This window comes from Peromyscus eremicus, chromosome 4, assembly GCF_949786415.1.
Source record: "Peromyscus eremicus chromosome 4, PerEre_H2_v1, whole genome shotgun sequence".
Taxonomy (NCBI): Eukaryota; Metazoa; Chordata; class Mammalia; order Rodentia; family Cricetidae; genus Peromyscus; species Peromyscus eremicus.
Window position 1 is genome coordinate 13583338 of NC_081419.1, and position 26511 is coordinate 13609848.

The 26511-nt window shown below is 44.0% G+C and overlaps 1 protein-coding gene across 1 annotated transcript; it reads right to left on the bottom strand.

Moving 5' to 3' along the window:
* Window positions 1-15873: 15873 nt before the first annotated feature.
* Il36b (interleukin 36 beta) lies at window positions 15874-19931 on the bottom strand. Its single transcript, XM_059258799.1, has 4 exons — window positions 19919-19931; window positions 19305-19412; window positions 16874-17007; window positions 15874-16086 (listed from the first exon to the last, which is right to left on the bottom strand). The coding sequence occupies exons 1-4, from the start codon at window positions 19929-19931 to the stop codon at window positions 15874-15876; spliced, it is 468 nt and encodes a 155-aa protein (XP_059114782.1).
* Window positions 19932-26511: the final 6580 nt, after the last annotated feature.

Sequence of the window (26511 nt, forward strand, 5' to 3'; positions counted from 1 at the left end):
CCAAATCCTTCTGAGAACATATCCAGGTAGACTTCAGAAGAACTAGGTGTTACTCATCTTCCACCACAGTGACAACTGAGCACTAGAAGAACCAGAACTCAGAAACCCCCCTTGCACATTTCTGCTAGATAGCTCTTCTTTAATATGTTTTTAAACCATTTTCTAGTTAGGTCTCTTAAAAGTTATCTGACATCTTTCCCTGGTTCATTTTCTAAACAATAGAAATAACAATGATCTTGGTTTTATAAAACTACACCTGAGAATGGTATTACTGTGTGACACTTAACGAGAGAACCAGACCACAAGGCAAAGCTTTACTCGAGGTATGATAGTCAGGCTGTCCCCAAGAAAAGGGACTGCAGAACCACCAAAGGGGAGTTTTGGATTATACAGGGTGTTTTTAGTTAGGTAGGAGAAAGACAGGAGAGTATTAAGGAAAAGGGACTGTCTCGGGCAAAGGAGACTGCAATAAGCAAAATCTTATGGAAGCTGAGGGGATCTGGAGGCTGTGGTCAAGCTGCTCTGCTGAGACAAGGGGTCATCAGACCTCTGAGAAGTGTACATTCTTCCATTTTCATTGCCCTGAAAGGGCTGGATCCCACACGGGTCACCCATCTTGTATCTTAGGTGACTCCCCCTTGGGCCAAATATCTGAGCCAGTCCAACAAGTATGATCTCTTCGTCAAGATTTTTCTATGACTGCTTGCCTACTTTGACTATAACAGGTCTTTCTTGTCTGACTTTCTTTCTTTTGGGACTTCCAGCCCCCAAATAATGACACAGAGACTTATTATTAATTATGAAAGCATGGCCTTTAGCTTAGGCTTGTTCCCAACTAGCTCTTTTAACATAAATTAACCTGTTTCTATTGATCTGTGTTCTACCATGTGGCTTTTTTACCTCTCCTCCATTCTGTATGTCTGACCCCCTCCGTGTCTTGTTGGCATCTCTCTTGCATGCCTAGATTCATCACGAATTCCTCTCTCTGCCCAGAAGTCCCACCTTACCTCTCCTGCCTAGCTAAATTGGTCATCCAGCTCTTTATTAAACCAATCACAGTGACACATCTTCACAGTGTAAACTAATATTCCACAACAGTCTACTGTATTTAAACCAAGACTTGATATTTAAAAATATTCACATTTTTGTTACTAAAATGATTATCATTCAATGTAGACTATATAAAACATCCAGGTTTTAGGTGAACAGAGACTTATTGTAAGCCTTTCCCCAGAACCTTCTATTTTAAAGCCACCTCTATTTTAGAGCCAAACTCCTAGACCCACAAATAATAACACTTCCTATAAAAAGGGGGGATTAAGTGGTCCAACCAATTTAATTTCTATGTTGCTATTGACATTTAAAATGTCAAAATACAACAAACTTATAGACATCACAATCTGTCAGAGTTACCTCTATTTCATATCACTGATCCTGATGACCGTCTGTCATATACATGTGGCTAGATGTCCCATAGCACAGGAAGTCATCATACCTACCAAACATAAAATCTCTAATTAATGAACTCAAATTCCAGATGTTAAATGCCAAGGAATGAAAGGTTCCTGGAAACCCTGTAGTCTTTTGTCTACATAGGAGTAACTTCGACTCCAGTAACTCTTATTAGAGATAAATCAAAGATTTTGGGTTGACTCTTTTTATCCAAATTATACCAAAACCAATCAGTCTCCACTGAAAACATTTGTGGTGCTTTTTAAAAATCAGAGAAAAAAAATCAGTAAGTCTAGAGTTCAGGTGAGTGAAAAGGCATGGCTGAATTCTCCCATCTTGTAGGGGCAGCATCATGATTTGAAGTTTCACAGCTGCTTCATGTCAATTCCATACTCCATACACAATGCTAATAACATGACTACATCCCAATGGAATACTTTCCTTTCCAGTCAATGGTATTTAAAGAAAGAGCACTGGGAAGAGTTAGGAACCAGAGTTTGAAGAACTTTCTGGACTCTCGAAAAAGGGATTTGAGCGTATCATCAGACACTAAGTTGGCCATTGGTGACCTGCCTTAGGCTCTAAGGAAGTGAAGCTTGCTGGAAGGAGCCATTTTACCAGGACTTCACAAGCCTAGAAAAATGTCTTCTCTGACTGCAGGGAGCTCCCATGTTCAGAAAGAAAAACTTCCAGGCACCTGGCTTGGTAGAATCTGCCAAATGGTTCTGCCATTTCACTCCCTGATTTCCTATTCTGGGGATTTCCCTCATCTTCTTCCTTTGATATTCTCTGACCTGGTCTGTAACCTGCTCTGTCATGTCCCCTTCCAAAGCCTCACCAGGAATAAGTTTCTAAAGACATGAACCTGCACATGCCCTTTTAGCCGAAGGCCAGAAGCCCTGCCTCAGCAGTCAGAACACAGCGTGCTTGTTGTCAGAGAAGCCACCAAGACCAAAATACATGGATACCTGTATATGGGCCCCTAAGCACTGCTCATCAGGAGGCAGCTGGTACCTGTTCTTACAAATCCCACCATTAAATAAACTTTAGCCATGGATAAGGCCTTTGACTTCAAGGGAACTACTGTTTCTCATTGAGCAGAGAGTTGATGGGACCATAGTCATTGTTCCTCATATCAAGGCTAAGGTTGAGGAAGATTGAAGATTCTGCGTCATATAGCAACAAAGGAAAAATCAGCACACTACTCATGAGGCTGTATTGACAAGGCACAGACAAAGCTAGATGCAAAGTATCAGGAACCATATTTCTTAATCCAAGGATTTACTGGTAGAGGAGAATGGCACACACAAAAAAAAAAATTGAACACATGATTTAATTATTCGTGTAAAATAGCACGATGAAGCCGGGCGGTGGTGGCACACGCCTTTAATCCCAGCACTCGGGAAGCAGAGGCAGGCGGATCTCTGTGAGTTCGAGGCCAGCCTGGGCTACAAAGCGAGTTCCAGGAAAGGCGCAAAGCTACACAGAGAAACCCTGTCTCAAAAAACCAAAAAAAAGCATGATGAATGACTGTTACTTTCTTATTCATACAGAGATTTTATTTCTTCCCACTGTGGGCAGTCAGAACTAGGACTGCTTGGATTCTTAGGAGCCCCAAGAATGAAGCATCTCTTCCCAAATTTGCTGGAGATAATAATCAATGGTCACAGAGAAACAGCCACAGTCATAGTTAGGGTTTTTATTGTTGTGAAGAGACACCATGACAATGTCAACTCTTTTTTTTTTTAAACCTTTTTTTTTTTTTTTTAAGATGTATTTATTACATATATAGTGTTCTGCCTGCAGGCCAGAAGAGGGCACCAGATCCCATTATAGATGGTTGTGAGCCATCATGTGGTTGCTGGGAATTGAACTCAGGTCCTCTGGAAGAGCAGTCAGTGCTCTTAACCGCTGAGCCATCCCTCCAGCCCCGACAATGTCAACTCTTATAAATGAAAACATTTAATTGAGGGAGGCTAGAGCTGAGAGTCCTACATCTTGACTCGGAGGCAACAGCAAGTCAACTGAACCTCACACTGAAGGAAGCTCGAGCAAAGAGACCTCAAAGCCTGCCACCCTAGTGACACACTTCCTCCAACAGGGCCACACCTCCTAATAGTGTCACTTTAAAGTGGAGGGGGGCATTTTCTTTCAAACCACCACAGCCACTATGTCCATCCTGGGCCCACAGTACCAGATAAAGGCACTCTATGACTGTCTTACCTTTATACTTTGAGAAGACACAGTCCCTGGGTCAACTTCACATTCCTAACCATGATGCAAACCCTGTCCACAGCACACTTTTTGCTTTGATATTTAAACATTGTTTCACCTAAATGCCACCTAAATACCACTCCTCTCCAAGTTCTCTGATGACTGTCTTCCAGGAGTAAGTCAAAAAGTTGGACTTTGTTGGACTTCAGAGGTGTCTCTGATGATTTTAGACGCATACAGTTAGGACAGTGTGATAATTAGGCTTGAGCCCATCACAACTGGACCCTGGTGGCAACTCAAGTATGCATCATGATATTTTATCTGAATAATTAAACCACATTTGCTGTCCCAACCAATATTCCATTCTCCTTCACCAGTACTGTTAAGATGCTTATGACTAGTTGGTATTTAAAGCTGAACCCAAATATTAGGCCTATCTAGAGTAAGAAGCATCCATTAATACCAATGCATTGTGGAGTGGACCAAGGATTAGACTTTTGCTATATTAATTTCTAGTCTCTTGGGAAGGGGTAGGAATCCTTCACCCCATCATCGAGTTAAGCACCAATTGGGAATTAAGACCAAGGCTAGGTTTTATATAGACTAATTTATGATGAAGAATGTGAGTTCATTCTACAAAGACCATGGGGCTAGCAGTCACACCCATTTGTGGGCAGCTTCTCAGTGCCATGCGCCCTGCCTTGTGAGGATGGCCCTCATAACAGTGGAAACAATGAAGGAACAGTATAATGTGGAGGATTTCTTCATATCATCTGATTCTTAGTGGGAAGTAGGTAGACAGCAGCCTGGCCATGCAATGTGTTTCACATAATATATATGTTTGAGAGAAACAGGAATAGGGTCAGTGATTACAATGGAGTTGTGCACAGATAGAGATTCTGTTGTTCTGTGACGTCAAAGGTTAGGAGCAAGATGGTGGATTTTACTTTGAGTACAGCTAGTCACATTAGTTTTTCATTAGCATATTGAGTATCTGAGACAATCAACTTACAAAGAGGAAAGTTTTGCTTGAGCTCATACTTCCGGAGGTTTTGATTCATTTAACTGACTAGTGCATATCAAAGATATTTAAATATTTAAATAAATATCAAAAGATATTTATTAAGGATGTAACAGACTCTACACTGGGGACTGGTAACACAGTGGTTAAACTGGCAAACATCCCAGTGACCAGGTTCCTTATAAAGTAATGGGGAAAGAAAGGGAAGACAAAGGCAGAAAAATACAGACAAGCTGTGTAAAGAAAGACTGGAGAGAGAAAATACAAGTGATGGAAGAAGAGAGCTTAGGGCATGGTGGTTAGAAGATGACTCAAAGGAGACAGCGCAGTATAAACCAACCATCCAGGTGTGGGGATGTGAAAGAGCATCATACATGTAAAGGTCTTGAGGCTATAAAGAACTTGGCATGTTCAAGGAATTGAAAGATTAGCGTAACTGTTAGAGAACAAGATTCCCAGAATAGGGAGGTTGTGCCTGATTATCTAGGCAAGTCTGCCAAGTATGTGCAGATGGAAAGACTGGGAGAGTCTAAATATTGGTAGTCATGTAGAAGACTGATTAAATGGGTGCAGCTGAGGACTGAGAGCATCATTCAGCAGCTGACCCCCAATCCAGCTGAACTGTGGTGTTTGCCTGGTGAGTGGTGAGTGGCAGGGTTCTTACACAAGGATGGGTAGAATGAGGATGTAGTTCAGAGGCAATCTGAAAAATGAGCTTTCTGATGGAGTGTTGAGCTTTAGGAAAGGGAGGAATCAGTGATGACTCTTTGGTTTCTGTCTTGAGAAACTGAGAAGGAAACTGGGTGTGGGAACAGGCAGGCTGTGGGGAGCATTAATGGCTCTGCTTGCCACATATCTATTTGTAAGCTATGAGACAGTACAAATCAGCACAGTTCCAATCTGCCGTGTAGTAGAGAGTTCTAGGCCAAAGATCATCTGTTAGCTTACACCTAGAACTTAAGTTCATGGGACAAGTAGTACCACCTAGTGAGATAATATGGAAGAAGAAGCAATCGAGGTGACTCCAGAGCAGCCTCAACTTCTAGAAGTCACACAAGGAGCAATCAGCAAGCAGGATTGGGAACAGACACCTAGTTAGGTTGGGAAAACCAAGGCAGGCCTTGGTGCAGAATATTTGGTATATGAGTAAAAGGTGTGAGGGGAGTGGGGCTGTTTCTAGCACTGTCTGAGGTGAAATGCCAGTGTCCTCTGGATTAGGCAACAGACAGAGGTGTTATCAATGATGCTCCAAAAATAGGTTTGGGTGGAAAATCAGACATAGAGTGTGCTCAATAGTGAGTGGCTTATTAATAGGTGGTGAACAAATTACAATAACAATAAGATATACATCTGTTATACTAAGCTAACAAAACCCTTATAATCTAAAAGCAAGCATTAGGCAAGCAAGATTAAAGACACCTTGGAAGTGTTTAAATGGGAAAAAGCCATACCTAAGACAGAGAGCTCTCTTGAAAATAAAGAATGTACCTACTCCACCGCCCCTCAATTCACTCTTCTATTCTAAAGAAAGCCTTTCATGCATATGCAAGGTATGCAGATCTGCAAGGAGGGCTTCAGGAGGATACACATCGCCACTGTTTATGACACAACCTCCCTGTCTATCTCTGAAGGAATGGCCAAGCAACTGACATTGAAACAAGCTTGTTGGAAACTCAGCAGCCACTGTGGAGAGTGGACTAAAGCTGTCCATGCCAGGATAGACATCTATTCAAACATATGGCTGAGTGGGGAAGTACATGTAGTCTATCATACCAACCAGGGAAATACATGGGAATAAGTAACACACAAACTAGAGACACACAACGGCACACAGAGAAATGCACTGAGTGTTTTCTTTCTTTTTTTTTTTCTCCCTAGACAGGGTTTCTTTGTGTAGCTTTGGAACCTGTCCTGGAACTCACTCTGTAGACCAGACTAGCCCCAAATTCACAGAGATCCGCCTGCCTCTGCCTCCCGAGTGCTGGGATTAAAGGCGTGAGCCACCACCTGGCAGCATATTTTCATATTGAATGAACCAGAATGATATCAACACATAATAGTGGCTACCTCTGAGTTGAGGAAAAGAGAAATTAGTATTTGGGGGTATACAATTTAGATCTATTTGATGAATGTATTTTTAATAACAACAATATTTTAAAGAGTTACTACAGTTATTTGTGTGTGTATGTAAGTGTGCATGTGTAGGTGTTCATGCGTGTGTGTGAAGGTCAGAAGACAACTTGCAGGCTTCAGTTTTCTTCTTCCACCATGCAGGTACTGGGGGTCAAACTCAGGTCACCAGACTTGGCAGCAAGTACCTTTACCCTCTGAGCCATCTCACTAGCCTGACAACATTTTTAAAGCGAAAAGAATGAATAGTGTAAAAAGAAATTAGCTTTAATAGAAGTTGTGAGTTTCAAAACCTGAGATCCTTGCCATGTGCTTGGTGACTGAATATCTTCTAGTAAGATAACTGGCACTTGGTTACCTCAGCAAGGTACTGGGCAGTCATTACACACACAAATGACAATAAATGACGACGACAATGTGGAGAGGGGTAAACTAATGATGGAAATGTGAACTAATCCAGCCACTATGGAAATCAGTATGTAGGTTTCTCAAAAAATTAAAAGTAGATCTACCATGTGACTCAGCTCTGCCTCTCCTGGGTATTTACCTGAAAGGCCCAAGTCAACATGTCACAGAGATACTTGCATATCAGTATTTGATGCAGCAATATTCACAATAACTAAGTGAGGGAACAAGCCTAGGTGTCCATCCACAAAAGAATGGACAAAACAAGTGTAATAGACACACACATACACATATATGAATTTTCGAGACATCAAAGATAATGTTCTGTAACTTGCAGAAAAACTTGAGATACAACTTGAGATAATCATATTAAGCAAATGAAGTCTGTTTCAGAAAGAAAAATATTCCTCTAGTTTGTGGCTCCTAGATTTTTTTATAGCTACATAAAGCATGTTGAGATATACATCATGAAAGCAGAAGTGAAATGGCCCTTTGAGACAAAGGTCCAGGAGGGGGTTGTTAAGCAACAGGAAGGCAAGCGGGTAGAGGCAGCATATGACCAAAGTACATTATATACTTGAGTGCAAGTGTCCTTTTGTATGAAGTGCTGTGAGTAATGAATGTCTGCCAGTAAGAAGGAGAGGAAAGCTGTCACTTCTCCCTTATGCTAGGACTGGAAGATCTTGCCTTAGAGAAATAGCGTTTTGTTACCACACATTTTAAGTTGACATGCACTAATATTCATCTTTATGGGAACACACTGTGATGCCTATGTGCATTTGTGCCTTGTGTGATGCCCACTTGTTTCTGTGGCTACTTCCCATCCCTAAAGGTGACCCAAAGGTGGCTTTTACTTCTTCAGCATGTCCACTTTTCCTCCTTTGTTGTCAATAGCACAAGTGGTTTCATTGCCTGCTGTTTATATTATATTATAAACAAAATCAAGATACTCTTCTTGACCCAAGTCAGTGACAGGGGTTGTAGAGACTTTAAAATGGATTTTCCAAATAACAAAGGAAATCGGATGTGAGGAAAGGGAAAGGTATAGATGTTATCTCAAACATATGGGAGGAAAGAATAGATGGAAGAGAATAAAAGCCTATGGAACAGATTAAACGGCTTTGTAGTCAGGTTGCTGGATGGAAGAAATTCAGGAGGAAACTGGAACACAAGGGTGAATCTCCTCTCTAGACACACTCAGCAGTCCTAGGCTTGAATATGGTCACCATGCCTCCAGTTTAAGAAGGCAAAATAGCATCAGCATCTTTGCAGTATTAGACTATTTCATAAACTACAGGAAAAGTCATCAGGACATGTGAGTCAGAGATTAGAACCGGAGAAATGACACCATGTTGCATCCTTCCTCCATCTGTTTTTTCTTGTGCACAAGTGCGCATACACCAATTCTCTTCAGGCTACAGACAGACAAGGAATTTGTCTTTCTCCTGCAAAGCCGAGGGCATGGCTTTATGGAATTGCTTTCAGACATTGACCATGCAGAAAACCATTACTCTTGAGTCTCCTTCTCTGGTCCCTAGCTTAAGCTCAAGTGACAAATATTGTATACATCAATCCAGTAAGGCAAACGGGTTATCTGGACACTTCCTGAGTCTGTTGCTGCTCCCTTCTTTTTCCTCCTTCACCATGGCACCACCCTCCCCTCCTGTATCAAACACCGAAGATAGTTCAGGTTGACGGGTTGTCTCTCTCCTACTCATGTCCAGTGTCTATGACACTTCTGGACTGTTTATGGACACGACCCAGGACTACATTGTGTTTTCAATACCACTGGCCATTCTTTCTATGCACCCCTGTGCTCAGAGAACTCAAAATCTTTGTAGCCTGCCCTACTGTGTGTTGGCCTTCATTGTTGGAAGTCCCTCCTGCTCATCCTTGGAGCCATCTTGTTCTTAGTCCTTGCTCCGTCCTAGAAAAACATTGTCTCAACGAATTCTTTGGACTCTTCCCCCATATCACTCGGATATTGTGCATGTACCTAAAGGTAAGTGACAGAGCGCTTGGACAAAGTACAAACCCTCAGACTATACCCAGAACACTCTGAGAGGCAGGCAGTGAACACTATTTGCCGGGGAGGGGCCGGCTCCAGGAACAGTCAGTTCTGTTCCATCTGCACCCACCCCTTCCTGAGTGGACATCCTTTCATAGCCACAGTTCCCTGGGGTCACAAGTACCATATGAAAAAGAAGATGAGGAAATGAAATGAGATGTTACTAAGCAGCCTTTCTGTGCTTTTCAGCTCCATGTTCCTTGAGGAGCTTAATATCTACTGAGACGTTTCTTGGAGTTGGATGCTGCCCCTGCCCGACATTACAATGTAAGATCTTGCCAACACACTTTGGTATTGAAGCAAGATGCACACTATGCAGTGATAATTTATTTTAGCGACATTTCTTGAGGAATTGTTATGCAGCAGTCAAAAACAGTATAAAGCCAAACAAAAGAAATCTTCCATGAGAAAGTAAAATTGTTGTGATTTCAAAGAAGAAAAGGTGTTGCCTTTGGCTGGAGAGATGAAATGTGGCCTCCAAACACTTCAGATTTGGCGTGTTAAGAAGACCCTAAATAACAGGCATTGCAGGACAAAGCAAACAAAAGGAGCTGGCCATCTCTATGAAGAAGCACAGTGTAGGAGTCTCTCCCACATCCCCCAGCTCTGGGAATTCTGCACCAGGCCACAGCTGATGACCTGAAGCAGCCATATGGGGCTCGGTGCACAGATGAGAAGCTGCTGCTGAACCAGTGCCCCTTCCCTCTTGCTGTCACCCCTGCAGCCACCAGGAGGAGCCACAGTTGCTGGGCCACCACTCAAGCCCCAGCCAGAGCACTGTCCTGCAGCAAGAAACTCAGAGAAGAGCATCGGGACCATGAAGCAGCTTCTAGGAAGGGTTCTCAGTCCCAACCTTGGGTTAACAGACCCAGCCTACAGCATAGAGCCTCTATTGCTGTGGAGCTGCCTGAGGGCTGAAGGCACGGTGGTCATACCACGTGAGCCAGCAGCAGCCTGGAGCTCTCGCGGATCCTGTCCACAGTTGACCTGCCTAGCTGAAGGATCACCCTGACTCTGGGAAACAATAGGATATCCAAGAAGAGTCTTGGTCATAGTCCAGTATTTATGGTGTTTCAGAAACCAGAGACCTTGAACCAGACCAAAGACTAGTTACAATGACTATTTGCATGGGAAGCTCTTTGAACAATGCACACACACACACACACACACACACACACACACACACACACATATGTTGATGCTGATGATCCATGCTAGGATTGTGTTAATGTCTGTGGCTGCCTCTGGAGGTCAGAATGAGGTCCATGGTCTGTGATGCCACCAGAGACTGTCTGAATATGTGGCATACTGTGTGACACACTATAGTTTTCACTGCCACCTCAATAAATAATGGTGTGATGGGGAGATGGGGAGAGTGGAAGAACGGAGTAGTGTGTGTGTGTGTGTGTGTGTGTGTGTGTGTGTGTGTGTGTGTATGTGTCTGAGAGACAGAACTAGAGATACAGCAGTGACAGGTGTTGGGAGCACAGCTGCTGTGGACCAGGGAGCATGTAGTTCCCAAGTAGGACAGTAGGACAGGCAGGGGGTGAGCCGGAGCCTGGAGCCCTCATAGGCTCTGCCTCTGAACACACTCTCCCTTGTGGTCACCCTGACTCTGAGCAACAGCAGGATGTCTAAGATGGAGAATGGTTCATTTTCTGGATTGGGTCTTCTCAAAAAACCCCTATGGTCCATGCTGCCACCAGAGGCCAGGTTGTTATACATGGTCCAGGCTAAAGCCCAGGCTGTGCTGCTATCTATGGTCTGGGCTGCCACAGCAGGCTATGTTGATGCCCGTTGTTGCTACCCAAGGCCATGTTAGTGTCTGTAGTCCAAGATGCCACCTGTTGATGTTCATGGTCCCTGTTACTGTCAGAAGCCACATCAGCCTCTGTGGCCTGCACTACTGCGGGAGACCTTATTGATGTCTGTAGCTAGAAGTTTTCCTGTGTCCCGGCTGAGCCAGCTGGTGGTCAGGACAAATTTCTCCCACTCACATCCCCCAAGTAAACACACAGAGGCTTATATTAATTATAACTGCTTGGCCATTAGCTCAGGATTATTACTAAGTAGCTCTTTTTTTTAAAGATTTATTTATTATGTATACAGTGTTATGCCTGTATGTATGTCTGCAGGCCAGAAGAGGGCACCATATCTCATTACAGACGGTTGTGAGCCACCATGTGGTTGCTGGGAATTGGACTCAGGACCTCTGGAAGAGCAGTCAGTGCTCTTAACCTCTGAGCCATCTCTCCAGCCCTGCTAACTAGCTCTTACACTTAAATTAACCCATAATTCTTATCTATTTTTAGCCATGTGGCTTGATACCTTTTCTCAGTTCTGCCTTGTCATCTTGCTTCCTCTGTATCTGGCTGGTGACTCCTGACTCAGCCCTTCTTCTTCCCAGAATTCTCCTTGTCTGCTCACCCCACCTATACTTCCTGCCGGGCTACTGGCCAATCAGCGTTTTATCTATCAGCCAATCAGAGCAACACATATGCACAGCATACAGAATGACATCCCACAGCAGATGTCAGTGGTCTGTGTTGCTGCCAGAGGTCGTGTTGCTGTCCAAAGTCCATGCTGCCATCAAGGGTCATGTTGATATTTGTGGTTTGTGTTCCTGCTGGAGGCCATATTGATGTCCTTGGTCTGTGCTGCCACCTGAGGCCATATTGGTGTCCCTCATCAGTGATGCCACTGGGGGCCATTCTGACGTCTGTGGTTTGCATTACTGCAGGGAGCCATGTTGGTGTCAGTGGCCACTGCTACTGCCAAGAGGCCTTGTTGATGTCCATGGTAGGTGCTCCCACCAGAAACCATATTGGTGCTCATGATTCATGCTAGGACTGTATTAATGTCTGTGGTACATGCTGCCTCCGGAGGTCAGAATGAGGTCCATGATCCATTATGCCACTGGAGACTGTATGGATGTCTATGGTCCATGCACATGTGGGAAATCATGTGCAAGTCCATGATCCATGCTGCCACTGGTTGTAATGAGCAAGGAAGCATCTGTTGCAGTGGTATTGATGACCGCAGACTCATAACTGAGAATAAAAGACATTGAAATCTTCTACAACAACCTCTACCCCTCCCCTGCCCCAAAAAGAAACAGTCTAGACAGGAAACCAGTGAGGAGAGTTCTTAAAAATTGTGATAAAGATGCTGAGGCATGGCTCTTCACAGTTGTTGGCTGCTAGTGGGGGGATGGGAAAGGACTCAGTTATCTTTGAGGGCTGGCCACTAAGAGTTTGACCATGTTCCGATGAGTACATGGGCAACACAAATTGTATTTGGTGTATTTTGGGGGGCGGGGCACAAGGGTAGAAGAGTAGACCTAGTTGGAATGGGAAGTAGGTGTGATTGGATGCATTGTATGAAGTTACCAAATGATGAATAAAACTGATATGATGGGGAAAAAGAAAGAAGAAGAGATAACAGGCCAAATGGTAGTGATGCACATCTTTAATCCCAGCACTTGAGAGACAGAGGTAGGCAGATCCCTGTGAGTTCGAGGCCAGCCTGATTTACAGAGCAAGTTACAGAATTTGCCAGGGCTACACAGAAAAACCCTGTCGAGAGAGAGAGAGAGAGAGAGAGAGAGAGAGAGAGAGAGAGAGAGAGGGAAGGGAGAGGGAGAGGGAGAGAGAGAGAGAAGTCATAACAGTTGGGCTATGCAGCGGTGTATATGTTAGAGTAACATGTGAAGGCATTAGCTTCTGTTAATTTCTATATAGAAGGAAGAAATCCAACACAGGTATGGACAGTAGAAAAGAAAAATAGAATCTCCCTTTCCAGAGCAGATCCTGAGGTAAAGGTATGTGAAGGCAAAGAAAAGTTATTCCAGGGATCCAAAAAGCCAGCTCACGCACCAGAGATGGATCCTGATCCTACTGCCAGGGGGCCCCTTAAGCAGATCAAGCCACACAACTATCCCGCTTATGCAGAGGGCCTAGTCCAGTCCCAGGGAGGCTCCACAGCTGCTGATCTAAAGTTCATGAGTTCCCACTAGTTTGGTTTGGTTGTCTCTGTATGTTTCCCCATCATGATCTTGATGCCCCTTGCTCACAGAATCCCTCTTCTCTCTCTTCGACCAGACTCCTGGTGCCACTACCTATGGTGGGACACCTTGCACAGCCTTGATGCAGGAGGACAGGCTTGGACTTGCCTCTACTGAATGTACCAGCCTCTGCTGACTCCCCATGGGAGGCCATACCTTGCTGGAAGAGGGAATGGGGGATGGATTGAAGGAGGGAGGCTGGAGGGGCAGGAGGAAGGAAAAGAAGGGGATCTGTGGTTGGTATGTAAAATGAATTTTAAAATTCCTTCAATAAATAAATAAATAAGAGAGAGAGAGAGAGAGAGAGAGAGAGAGAGAGAGAGAGAGAGAGAGAGAGAGAGGAAGGAAGGAAGGAAGGAAGGAAGAAAGAAAGAAAGAAAGAAAGAAAGAAAGAAAGAAAGAAAGAAAGAAAGAAAGAAAGAAAGAAAAGTTACTCCAGGGAAGAAGAGTTGGAGCTGGGGAACTGAAAAGGAAAATGAAGGGAGTTCTTCAGTTCAGTGTTTGGGACTCCACCTTACTCCTGCTGAGACCTGCTGAGGGACAACATAGTGAACATCACAGAACTGTGCTAGAGAGGAAGAGAGTAGCTATCCCTGACCTGTTCCCACATACATTGGTCAAGGGTTCTTCATAGAACACATCTACGTTTGTGCATGTGTGAGCATCAAGCAGGACCTGCAGCTGTCCTTCCCCAGATGTCCTAGGGAACAGGAAGAGATGACCAATGTGACTGAGATAGCAAGCTTCTGTGGTAGGTAATGGAAATATAATTGGCCCCCATAAGTTCATAGGGAGTAGCACTATTAGGAGTTGTGGCTTTGTTGGAGTAGGTGTGGTCTTGTTGGAGGAAGTGTGTCACTGTAGGGGTGTGCTTTGAGGTCTATTTTGCTCAAGCTACACCTGGTTCAGTTCACTTTCTGCAAATCAAAGATGTAGAATTCTCAGTTCCTTCTCCAGCATCATGTCTGCCTGCACACTACCATGTCCCACCATGATGATAACAAACTGAACCTCTGAACTGTAAGCCAGCCCCAATTAAATGTTTTCCTATAAAAGAATTGCTGTGATCATGGTGTCTCTTCACAGAAATAGAAACTCTAACTAAGACACTGTCATATAATGCCTTCTTGAAGCTTGTTGCATAGAAATGACAGGACTAAGAGGTAAGCTATGAGATGTAAGGCAGGACTCAAGGAACATCCCGAACAGAATCACTGGTGATGCTGTTACAGGAAATAATGCCAACACAGGTTTTGGAACGTATTTCTCCTGGCCAAGAACTTTGAGCTCAGCAGTGGGTTTGCAGCATGACAAGGCCTAAGGCACTGCTTTGCATATTGGGGTCTGAAAAAAGAGATGCCCACGCTCATGCTCATGTTTGTATTCAGGATTTCATAGTCTATTGCAATCCATGTGGCTTCTAGCTAAGGTAACCCTCTATCTTAGTCACTCACTGTTCTATTGTGAAGAAACTCCATGACCTTGCCAACTCTTATAAAAGAAAATGTTTAATCGGGGGCTTGCTTACAGTTTCAGAGGTTAGTCCATCATCAATCATCATGGCAGGGATCATGGTAGCATGCAGGCAAATATGGTGCTGGAGAAGGGGCTGAGAGTTGTGTATCCTGATCCATACATAGGCAGAGAGAAAGACTCTGGGCCTGGCAATGGGCTTTTGAAACCTCAAAGTCTACTCCCAGTGACATGCTTTCTCCAACAAGGCCACACCTCCTAATTCTTGCAATCCTTTCAAACAGTTCCACTCCCTGGTAACTAAGCATTCAAAGTCTGTAGGGGTCGTTATTATTCGAACCACCACACCCTCACACAACAGCCAACTGACTTTAAACTAGCCCACAGACACTCCTGAGATTCCAGAAAACAAAGAAAATATCAGAGCTGACCCTTCAACTTCCAATCACTTTACAAAGTTAAATGAAGACAGTATAATTAGTTTGAAATCCAAATAGATGTGAATTACTCTTTGAAATTTGGACTCAGTTTATATTCAGTTTGGTTAACAGTCACCATAATAAAAGTGTACATTGTGTGTCAAATTATTAGCTGATGATGTTCTGAATCTATTGTGATCATCAAGACACAGAAAATATTCTTTTATATTGCCTCATTCTTGATATTTACCTTTTAGGTATTTGTCATATTTACAACAAACATACATAAAGTTAAGAAGGAAGACTCTTGCTTTGACTGCTTGGAATCCACATCTCTGCACCATGGGCTGCTGTGAGCACAGGGAGGGAAAGTTGCATGTAAGAAGACGGTGACTTGTCTGTACTTGGTAGCTGAACAGATGGTGGGGCAAGATCAGGAAAGGATGAAAGTGATTCTTGGGCTTCACACTGGAATGATGTTCAGGTGAGTGGCATTTCAGAAATGGATGTCTGGAGAAGAGGTGACATGGTGGTGTTTTAAGATGCCTTGCTGTGTTTTCAAGTAAAAGATTCTCCAACCGTTTGAGTCTTTGTCCTGGACTCAGCCACATATGTCCCATGCTGGATTCTAATTCTCAGACTCTAAGTAGAAGTTAGTGTTATTAACTTCACCCCTCTGCTGTGTGAGAATGATTGCCTGTCTTGCTGTGGAAGGGGTGGCTATGAACCAGCCAGGATAGGCGACTGACTGAAAGGCAGAAGTGGAGCCCTCTGTGCTGTGGTAGAAAAGAAAGGCTTTCTGTGCTTTACTCTCATTGTATATGTCCATGATGTCTACATCCTAGGATAAGAAAGAGGCTTGTTAGTGAGGAGGACCAGGAAGGGGCTACAGTAACTGAGCACGAAGTGCACATCATGGGAGTAAATGCTATGCCCAATAGGAGGGACACGGGTTAGGGATGCAGCAAAAGAAAAGACAGCAAGCTTTCAGAACAGGCACCCAATAGTTTCCAAATAGCCTGGCTTTTTCCAACCATCCCATGATACAAGGGGGTATGGATTCTTTGAGACATTGTGTTCCCTGGAAGAGAATGGGGTAGCAGTGGAGAGCTTCGGATATGCATCCATCTACAGTTTTGCGCCAGCCAGCCTGAATTCCCAACCTCTGAGTGAATTTATGCATTGCAATTTCCATCATTAGCAAGAGATGAGACTTTTATCTATAAATCTTTTCTTTTAGCACACAGATACAAATATGCATTATGAAAACTCCAGATTAGCAATCTTTTGCCTAAGTGTGGCATATTAGCATCTCTGAGGATGTCTAGGAGAAAGTTATTCATGACTAAGGATGGAGAAGCCACTGTTCCTTCACTTTTCAGAAACATTTCCATGGTTTGATGCTCTGCTTTTCACATTTAAATCCTGTTCTCTGGGGTAAGAAAAAAAAAAGTGCTGTATCTACTCAGTGGCGTTGTTACTTATTTGGGGACCAGCCAGGTGAGAGTTCCTTTCCTACTCTGAAGAGTGCAAACTTGCAGGGATATTATTTTTATTCTGTAACCTGGTAAGTCACCTTAAATAAAAGTCTATTTGATATGCCTCCCTCGCCAGCTGCAGTTACTCACCTTAAGCTGCAAAGTTGGTGTGCCCCCGATTTCAGCGCAGAAGAGACTTTTGCTCTCGATTCCCAGGAAAACTAGATTACCTTTTTCATTGTCTTGGAATTCTGTATCTCTACATGCTATCATGCTAAGGATGACTAGAAACACAAGGAAAATGGGGAAGATGTCAAAAGCCCCCTTCCCTATCCCCCCAAGAGCCAACCAATGACCATCAAGTAACCTGGAAGCAGTTTTCAGAAGAAACGAAGCCCCATACCTGCTCATCCATCATCTTTTACAAAAACAAAGAGTCTGGGATGATAGGAATTCCAGCCACACCCCATGATCACAGATGCCCCAGTGAGACAGTCATTTCCACCTAGTCATTTCAGGGTCATATATTCTATGTAATCCATGTGCTGCATGGTCATGTAAATTGTGTGCAGTGGGACCATGTGATCTATGTGCATGCATGGAGTAGCCACATGGGCCCATGTGTACATGTGCAAGGTAGTCCTTAAAAGGCAGATCCCATGTACCCTCCCTCTCCTCTTCACATGTCTTTCCAACAGGCCTGATCACACCCTGTCCTTTTCTCCTTTTCTTAATAAAACTCTTGTTAGTGGGTTTTTGCTGTGTTCTGTGACTTTTCCTCACAGGGTAAGAGTGCTGCTAAAACCAACACTCCCTCACAAAAAAAAAAATTCAGTCCTTTGACCCACACCCTGTTAACCCTCCCAATCATCATCATCATCATCATCATCATCATCATCTTTATCATCATCATCATCATCATCATCATTATCATCATCATTTTCTCCATCAAAGCTCCCCACATTAGCCACATAATGATGATTATTAGCTGCTTTTTTGAGACCAATTTCCTTTTTCTTCTTGACACCAGAACCTTAGTTGTCACCTGGGCACATTGTTCTCAAAAATAAAAATAAGATATTTTACTATCTTTGCATCTAAATATAGTCATGCACTTAATGTGGCCCCTGATATATGAGTGGAAGTATCCTTCTAGGGTTTCTAAAATGGTTCCTTCAGAGATTAGACTCACCTGGAAATACTTCATGTGTCACATCTTGTCACCTAGATCAAGTGATAGCTTAGGTAATCTTAAGATTGGTGAAGAAGAAAGATAGAATCCTTGGCCTCTGGTAGCATCATAGAACCAACATGGAACCCAGCCTGGCCTGACCCACTGGTTTCATATATGGAAGAAATAAACCACATCTTATTTAAGTTCCCATTGTGTGAGTTTTCTATCAGTCTTGGTGAATTTAATTATCTAATAATTTAGGAAGAGATTCCCAAGAGTTTGGGCATTCTGTATCTATTTGGCAGAGGACAGGAAACAAATCCATTCAAAAATTACTTACTAACTACCCACCTAGGACGAAGTATTATGTGGACATTGGAGATTTGGCTTAGGGCAAGATATGAAATACTCACCTCAAAGTCTCATTTAATGAAGGTTTGCACATAACCTGGTGGCACTATTGAGACATGATCAGATCATGAGAGTTCTAACTCCATCAATGTATTAATCCATTAATAAGTTCACAGTTGAATGAGTTATTAGATGCAGGACATAATTGGTCTCTGGTGATGTTCCTTTAAAGCAACAAGGTTGGAACCTCCCCCCAACTTCCTGTCCACCATGAGGATAGTAGCTCTTTTCTACCGTACCATGTGTCTGTCTTGGCACAGGCCTAAAAAGGCAATGAAGCCAGCAGAAGGCTCTGCAAACTCTGAATTTATTAGCCCAAATCAACCTCTAAGTATTTTTTAAATTATTTTTGGTGATGGTGAGGACAGGCTGTCATATTAATGAAAAACCAACTATTATAAATAGTAGAAGGAATAGAAAGTGGGAATGAAGAGGAAGTTTTAGTATTAAGACTGGGGATATGATATGAGAGGCCTCTCTGTGATGGGCAAGGTTAAGAGGGGAATTAAATAAAACATGGAAGTTTTAAAGACGTGAGACAAGGCTAAAATGGATTTCCTTTTGATGGGAAGAGGGAATGTTTCACCGTTATTAGAAGCAGAGATGCCAAGAGAGAAGAGCATGTAACTTTGACAGTGGAAAGATGAGACAGTTTGAATCTATGGATGTGGGTAGTTGTGTAGTATGTATGTAGTATGTGTGTGCTAGTTGGAATGTAAAGGAACGCCATTCTAAAAAGAAACAGGAATTGTGAACACAAATCTTTCCTATTTGAAGACACTTTAGTGAGGGGAGTTGTTGGCCCTTGCACTGTCATTTCTATGTCTGCTTTCCTTTGTAGCAGGGGGACAATCTTTTTCTCCTAGCCTTGCCTTTCCTCTGAACACCAGATTGGTGACCAGGTAAGGAACGGCAGAAGGCCTGTGCAGGCTCATGTCCACTCGCAGTGGACCTGATGGGTTTTCAGGAGTAACAGTACCCTCGCATGTCACTTACCAGGCTTGACGTTGTTGCTAGCAGGCACTGCTATTAAAGAATTTCCTGTCAGGACCCACACCATATGTTGGGAGTCATGGATCTTGTAGGTTTTGGGATATAGTTGACCTGCCAGATAACAGAAAAGCACAAGACACAGGTGTGGGTATAATTAGCTTTAAGGTTTGGGCTCCGTTCTAATAACAATGAGTTATGAATTTCTGTCATAGATATTGTTTTGAGAAGCAATGGCCGTAAAAACAAAGGAAGGGAAACAGGGCAGGGCTCGTTTATGGATCAAGGCGCAGAAAAGAACTGAATACATTCCTGATTGCAAGAGATGTTCGACTCTTGCCAGTTCTTCTGGGGTTACTTTTTCCTGATTTACAAAGTCTCTGCATAGCAACAACAACCAAAACTACTTAAACCAGTCATCTGTATGTGTGTAATCTCCCTCTTTATCGCTTTAATCAAAATAAACACACAATTCTTTTTTTACATAATCCTTTATTGATTCTTTGGAAACTTCATATCATGCACCCCAATCCTGCTCTCCTCCCAGTCCCTCCATATCTGCACCTCACCCCCGCAGCATGCCCCTTCAAACTGAATTCAAAACAGACAAAAAAACTCACTTCGCTCCTCCATCTTTCCGACACCTTCTTCACCCTAGTGGCACTGGGAGCTGCAGTGTGTCACACAGTATACCCTCTTGTCCAATCAGCCCCAGCAACAAAACGTTCATTGCAATGAGTCTGGTTCAAGACTTCTGGCCTCTGGCACACTATCATCACTGGGCCCTCACTAAACTCCTCTCGGATATCCTGTTGTTGCCCTGAGTCATGGAGATCCTGTGGTTATCATTCCACAGGACCAGTCCCACATGGATGCCCAGGGTCTAGGCCACATCCTGTGGCCATGTTGGTGTCCTAGGGCCATGCTGCCGCTGGGGCCATGGTGTGGTCTGTGCCAGAGCTGCTGTAGAAGGCCATGACTGGGTCTGTGTGGCCCTACAGCAGCCAGGTCTATGTTGATGTCTGTGACTCCTGATACCATCAAAGCCAATGCTAGAGGTCTAGGCCGCAGCCTGTGGCCTTATTGGTGTCCGAGGACCTCACTGCAACAGGGCCCATGCCAATCTGACATATACTACCACCTGGGGCTATGGTGACATCCAAGTACAAGCTGCTACCAAGGACCATGTCTGGGTCTGTGGTCCTACCACAGTCGAGGTCTGTGTTGATGTCTGTGGCCCAAGTAACCATCAAAGGCCACATGGATACCCGAGGTCTGGGCAGCAATTTGTGGCCGTGTTGGTGTTTAAGAGCTGTGCCTCCACCAGGGCCAGCTTGATCTGGGTGGCCTACACAGCCACACAGGGCCATGGTGTCATCCAGGCCCAGGCTACTTCAGTGGGTCATGTCTGCGTCATGTTCATTGCTCATGTTACCACAGAGGGTCATAGAAACTGTGTGTGTTGAAACCTGAAGGCTGTGCTGAGCCAGCCTTGCCCCTCACTGGTCCTGGGATAGCTGGCCCTGGCCCTTGCTGGACACTGCAGCAGGAAAGCTGATCCCATCCACCACGAGAGAAGGGACACTGTCCCCTCCTCGCCCCACCCCTCACCACAGGTGTGGGAGAGTAGGCCCCAATAGCACGGGCCTAGGAGAGCTGGTTCTGCCTCTCGCCTGAGCGGGTGGGATCCCAGTGGCCAGGACCAACCAGCTCAGCTACCACCCAGACCCACATCCTGGGCCTTGGTTGGCCCCCCTTAACATCTGCCCCATCTATGGCTTGCTGTAATGCGCGAAGGAACAATTCTGCATATAACTAATAAGAAAAGAACTAAGTGCCTTGAGATTTCAATATGTAGGTTTCTGGGTATTTCAGCCAGAGCAAATAGATTTGTAGTTAAGAAAGTGAAACAGGCCAGGCGGTGGTAATGCATGCCTTATTTAATCCCAGCACTTGGGAAGCAGAGGCAGGAGGATCTTGGTAAGTTACAGGACAGCCAAGGCTCCACAGAGAAACCCTGTCTCAGGGAGTGGGGAGGGAGAAAGAAAGTGAAACAGGCCCCTTCAACCCTATTGTCTTTGGTGAGAGTAAATGGAGATTGGTCCGAACTGGTTTGTGATTCACACTTACTTTCTTTGTGCATCTCACCCGCTTCAGAGCTTTCATGAGGAGGATAAAGTTCACTAAAGGGTGCATAGGAAGCCATCATTGACTGGCCCTGAGAAAGAAAGAGAAAAGAAAAAATATTCTTCTCTTATAGGCTCCCAGAATTGTATGAAAATTCTTTAGTAAGAGCTTCCCTAAGCCCTCACCCCATATTCACATTAAAATGTTTTTTGTTTTTTTTTTTTTTTTGGTTTTTCGAGACAGGGTTTCTCTGTGTAGCTTTGCGCCTTTCCTGGAACTCACTTGGTAGTCCAGGCTGGCCTCGAACTCACAGAGATCCGCCTGGCTCTGCCTCCCGAGTGCTGGGATCAAAGGCGTGCACCACCACCGCCCGGCCTTTTTTTTTTTTTTTTTTTTTTGGTTAAAATGTTTTAATGACCTATCTATTGTATTTATATATATGAGTGTTTTGCTTGCCTGGATGTATGTGCACCAAGTATGTGCCAGGTGCCTGTGGAGATCAGAAGAGGAAGTCTGATCATCTGGAACTGGAATTATAGACAGTTGTGAGCTGCCCAGTGTGGGTGAACCCTGGTCCTCTGCAAGAGCAGCAAGTGGTCTTAAGCACTGAGCCATCTTTCTAGTCCCCAGATTAATGTTTTAAAGTGTACCTAGACAGAACAAATTTCAAGGCCAGCAAGCCCTGAATAGATGCTCCCATCCCTTTAGTGACTGGTGTGGTCCTAGGTCTCCAGGCTGTGATGGCTTTGAAATGCCATCCACCGCCACATCTCGATGGTGAGGAAGTTCCATCACCCCAGGTTCCTTTTGTGCACCAGGCTTAGAGGAAAGCAGAGTGTGCATGTCCATCTGTGTTCTAGCTTTCCTCACAGCTAGTGAATGACTACTTCCTGCTTTTAAGTTGAGAATTCCTGAGCATCTTTCAGCAAACCTGCCTCTCTGACTTGTGTATTCCTTTACTCTTCATCCAGAGAGGTACCACCAAGGATTCTACAAGTGAACCAGGCAGGACCAGGAGATAACCCCAGCTACAGTTAATATTCTGATCCTGCCCCTTGGCACCACCCTATGCCCTGATGTATCTTAAGGGAAAACTCCACTTATTTTCCTCTCCCCTTCCGCTTGCCTCCCACAAGGTGTGCGTACCCTCGAACTCCCCCCTCTCTCTTTCTCTCTCTCTCTCTCCCCCTCTCCTTTCCTCTCCTCTCCTCTCCTCTCTCTCTCCTTCTCCCTCTCTCTCCCTTTTTCTCTCACCCCCCCACCCCGCCCCGACTAAATACCTCTTCACTGAGCACTGTCTGCATGGTGTTTCTGTGCTGGGCACCTTGGCTCTCTACCCATCAGAGCCTTCTTTATACAATCATAACATCCATGGCAAGGTCTCCAGACGCACACAGGGCTAGATAAAAAGCAGTGAAAGTTTTCCCTCAGAAGGCTCAAATAGCAAAAATTACCTTTGTCCAAAGAGGTTCTTGTCTCTGGAATCAAAGCTTTGGCTGCAGCTGTGTCTGCAGGCACTGAGAACCAGTCTGGGACTCCAGGACTTTAAATTAGCAAGACCACAACCCTGGGTGTGCCCGCTTTAGCAAGAAGCCTGCATTGGCAAGGAGGGCCTGTGAGACCTTGGAGGGGAAGCAGGGAGGCAATACAGGTGGAACTGGTCTGGGCTCCTGGAGAAACAAAAGCAGAGCACACACCAGAAAACAACAGTGAGGAAATGCATAGGCTAGAAGTTGAGTCAGGGTAGAGAACTCAGGCTCTGGACTGCCTTGAAGCAGAGCAGAGGTGTGGCTGTCTTGACTCAGTGAACAGCATGACACCAGAGCGCTCTTTACAAGGCATATGTAAATGTAAATATGGCAAATCTCAGTCCTGATCTCAGGAGTTTTACATATTTAATATGCCACAGCTCCACTTATTGTGGAGAGCTTATTGTCTCTGGTAAAGTCGTAAGGGCTCTCATTTCCCAAGTAATCTTTTAACCCTCACAATAGTGCCTTACAGGCCTTTGGTCTTTCTCACAGAAGAAACCAAGCCCCGAGAGATGACAAAAAAAAAGCCACATAAGTGCCAGTCACACTGTCCAGCCAGTGTGCAGGCAAGTGTTTCCTCTTGGGTACCGTATGATGTGTTCACTGAGGGGCTTGATCTTCCGTGTACTGTATTAGAAACACCAAGGAGGCCTTGGGCTTCACTTCGTGTCCAAGGGAGCAGATGAAGATGCTATGAAAGAGTTTCGGGCTTGTGAGTTCCTAACTCTGCAGCACAAGTCAGATGCAGCCTGGACATTGACGACAGAAGGAAACTTTCAGTCCTGAAATAATATTGTGGATCAGTGCTAAACACTAAAAGAACCCCACTCATTCTGTTCCAAAATTTGCCCTCAGGGAACTTCCAAATGTGGGTCACGGTTGTATTCTCTGAAATCTATCATTAAGTTTTCTTTTTGGAATCTCTCCATAGTCCCTAACTACTGTCCCTATCTGGCCCTAGGTGTACCCACTGAACCAAGAAACCTGGGCTGGCACAGAGGACCTGTGAAGATCTTAAGGGGAGGCAGGGAGGCAATATAGGTGTGACTGGTCTGGGTTCCTGGAAAACGAAAGCAGAGCACACACCAGGAAAGTGCTTTTCCCTGGATTTAAATGGCCGCCCAGCCAGCACCAGGATAAGGTAGAAACATGGTCACATTGCTTCCGTGCTCAAAACTCACTAACAGTGTCACTTCATCGTAGGATACTCAGAGCTCTTCCTGTGGCCACCCCAGCCCACAGAACTCGTCCCTGCTTTCTTTCCTTTCTGCTTCGGCTCCTACGCTAGGATTTCCCTGCCTTTAGTTCACACTGGACTGATGCTGATTCTCCCAGATTGTTCCTGGGTGTTTGTGTTTAGCTCTTGTTTCCTTTGAAAACAAACTCACCATTACCAAGTTTTTAAAATAACAGGTCGTTGTTTTCTGTCTAGGATGATGGAGACTAGTCTGTTTATTTCTTGCCAACTGTTTTCCAGAGGTGCTGGATATTTTGGTTATCACTATGATTATTTGGAGGGTACAATTTATTCTGGCCTACAACTAAGGTATTTGGAAAGAACTTTACCCTTGTGATAGGTGAACCTGGGAGCATTTGATTTAGGCCTGTTTTCTATTTCTTAAATAAGTCCTTCTAAATAATGTATCCCATGCTTTCTGAATTATGAGTTTTCCAGGCATTATGTTTTCTAAGCTTTTAGAATACTTTTATCTCCTTAGGGACAAGAGAGATTAGAACCAGACCATTATACAAAATCCTTATAAGACACTTTTAAATGACTTGAAACAATTTAAACTTAGCCTTATTAATTAAGGACACATAAAACCAAGGGTAACCAATAAAAAAAGTAAAGATATAAGTAATAAGTGAATTGGTAAATTGAATCATAAAACAATGTTTACACAAAAAAGGTAGAAGATAATAAGAGTGGAATAAACAGAAAATAGCAAGATGGTAGATATTAATCCAGCCACATCAGTATACAAATTAAATGTAGATGCTGTAAACACACTAATTCAAAGACTGGGTTTTTCAGATGGCATAAAATGCAAGAGTGGTGGTGCACGCCTTTAATCACAGCACTCGGGAGGCAGAGGCAGATGGATCTCTGAGTTGAAGGCCAGCCTGGTCTACAGAGTGAGTTCCAGGTCAGCCAGGGCTACACAGAGAAACCCTGTGTCAAAAAGAAAACAAAAATTCAAGATCTAGTAAAGCATGGTGGTTTGTGTCCGTTATACCAGCATTTGGGGAGGTTGAGGCAGGTTTGAGGCTAGCCTGGGAGGATAGATAGCAAATTCCAGGCTAGACTAGGCCAGAAGAAAACCCTGTCTTTAAAAAAAAAATGCATATCTCCAAGAAACCTAATTAAAAATCTAAAATATAAAGACAGATGAGAGTGTACTGGCTCTATGGATGCTAGAAGAGGAATGGTCCATGGTGCTAAACGTGTCAGATCTCCCAGGCACAGAACAATTCGGAATGTTGTATTTGCCTAATAATACAGCTGCAAATCATGTGATTCAAAAGCTGGTGGGGCTAAAGAACAAATAGAGGTCCCCCCCCACTTCTTTGGTGAACTGAGCACTCCTTTCTCCATGTTAATAAAACAAGCAGACAGGTAGTAAGGGATGCTGATGAGAAAAGATACAGAGCTGAGCAATGCTTTTTGCTGCACCAAAGTGGTATTTAGACAACATTTCACCTGATGACAGGAAGAAGCATCCCAGACCTGGGGGTGGGGAGTGAGGGCAACACAGAGGGGGAGGGGAGGAGGAGGGATAAAGAATAGTGAGGATATTTGAAAAACCCAGAAGGAATCATATTGGTTTATGGTTATACAAATTACATGTACTATGTAGGTCTGTGTATATATGTGTGTATACATAATTTAATTGAGGTTATACTTAGGGTGACAGTACTCCCCCCAAAACTATAGACTATCTAACAAAAACCCCAATGCCAGGTGTGGGAAGCCTTCTTTCAAGTTGTTGGTCAGAAGAATTGAAGAAACTCCCAAAACATAGGCTATTGCCATAGCTTGGTGCCTTCCACAGAAAGAAGGAAAGATGCCATTGCTGAAGATACCACACACTTCAGTCATAGGACTTGGAGGAATCTACCTAGACCTGGCCTGGAAGCTCCCTCCCTTAGAACTGGCTCTCAGTTTTGGAAGGAGTCATGTAAGCTGCTGAGGGGGAAAAGAAACCAATAGTCCTTCCTGGCTGTAATACCAATGAACCACAATGACCAGCATGGCAAGGTATTCCAAAAGGTGCAATAGTAGTGCTTATACCCTGGGAGTAACCAACAGACGCCAAATTGGACTTAAGATCTGCTCAATAGGAAGGAATTCATGCCTGATACTGTAAATTTAGCCAACTACCTGTGATTGGTTGATGCCATGGACACTATAGTCCCTAACTGCATTCTAAATATCTATCCTTATATCCACAGGTAAGTGCCTCACCTCTTACCAAAGCAGACCATCACAGAAAGCCGTAACTGGTCAAAAGGCAGAGAACAACTGACTGTGAGTACCAGTCCTCAATTAACAA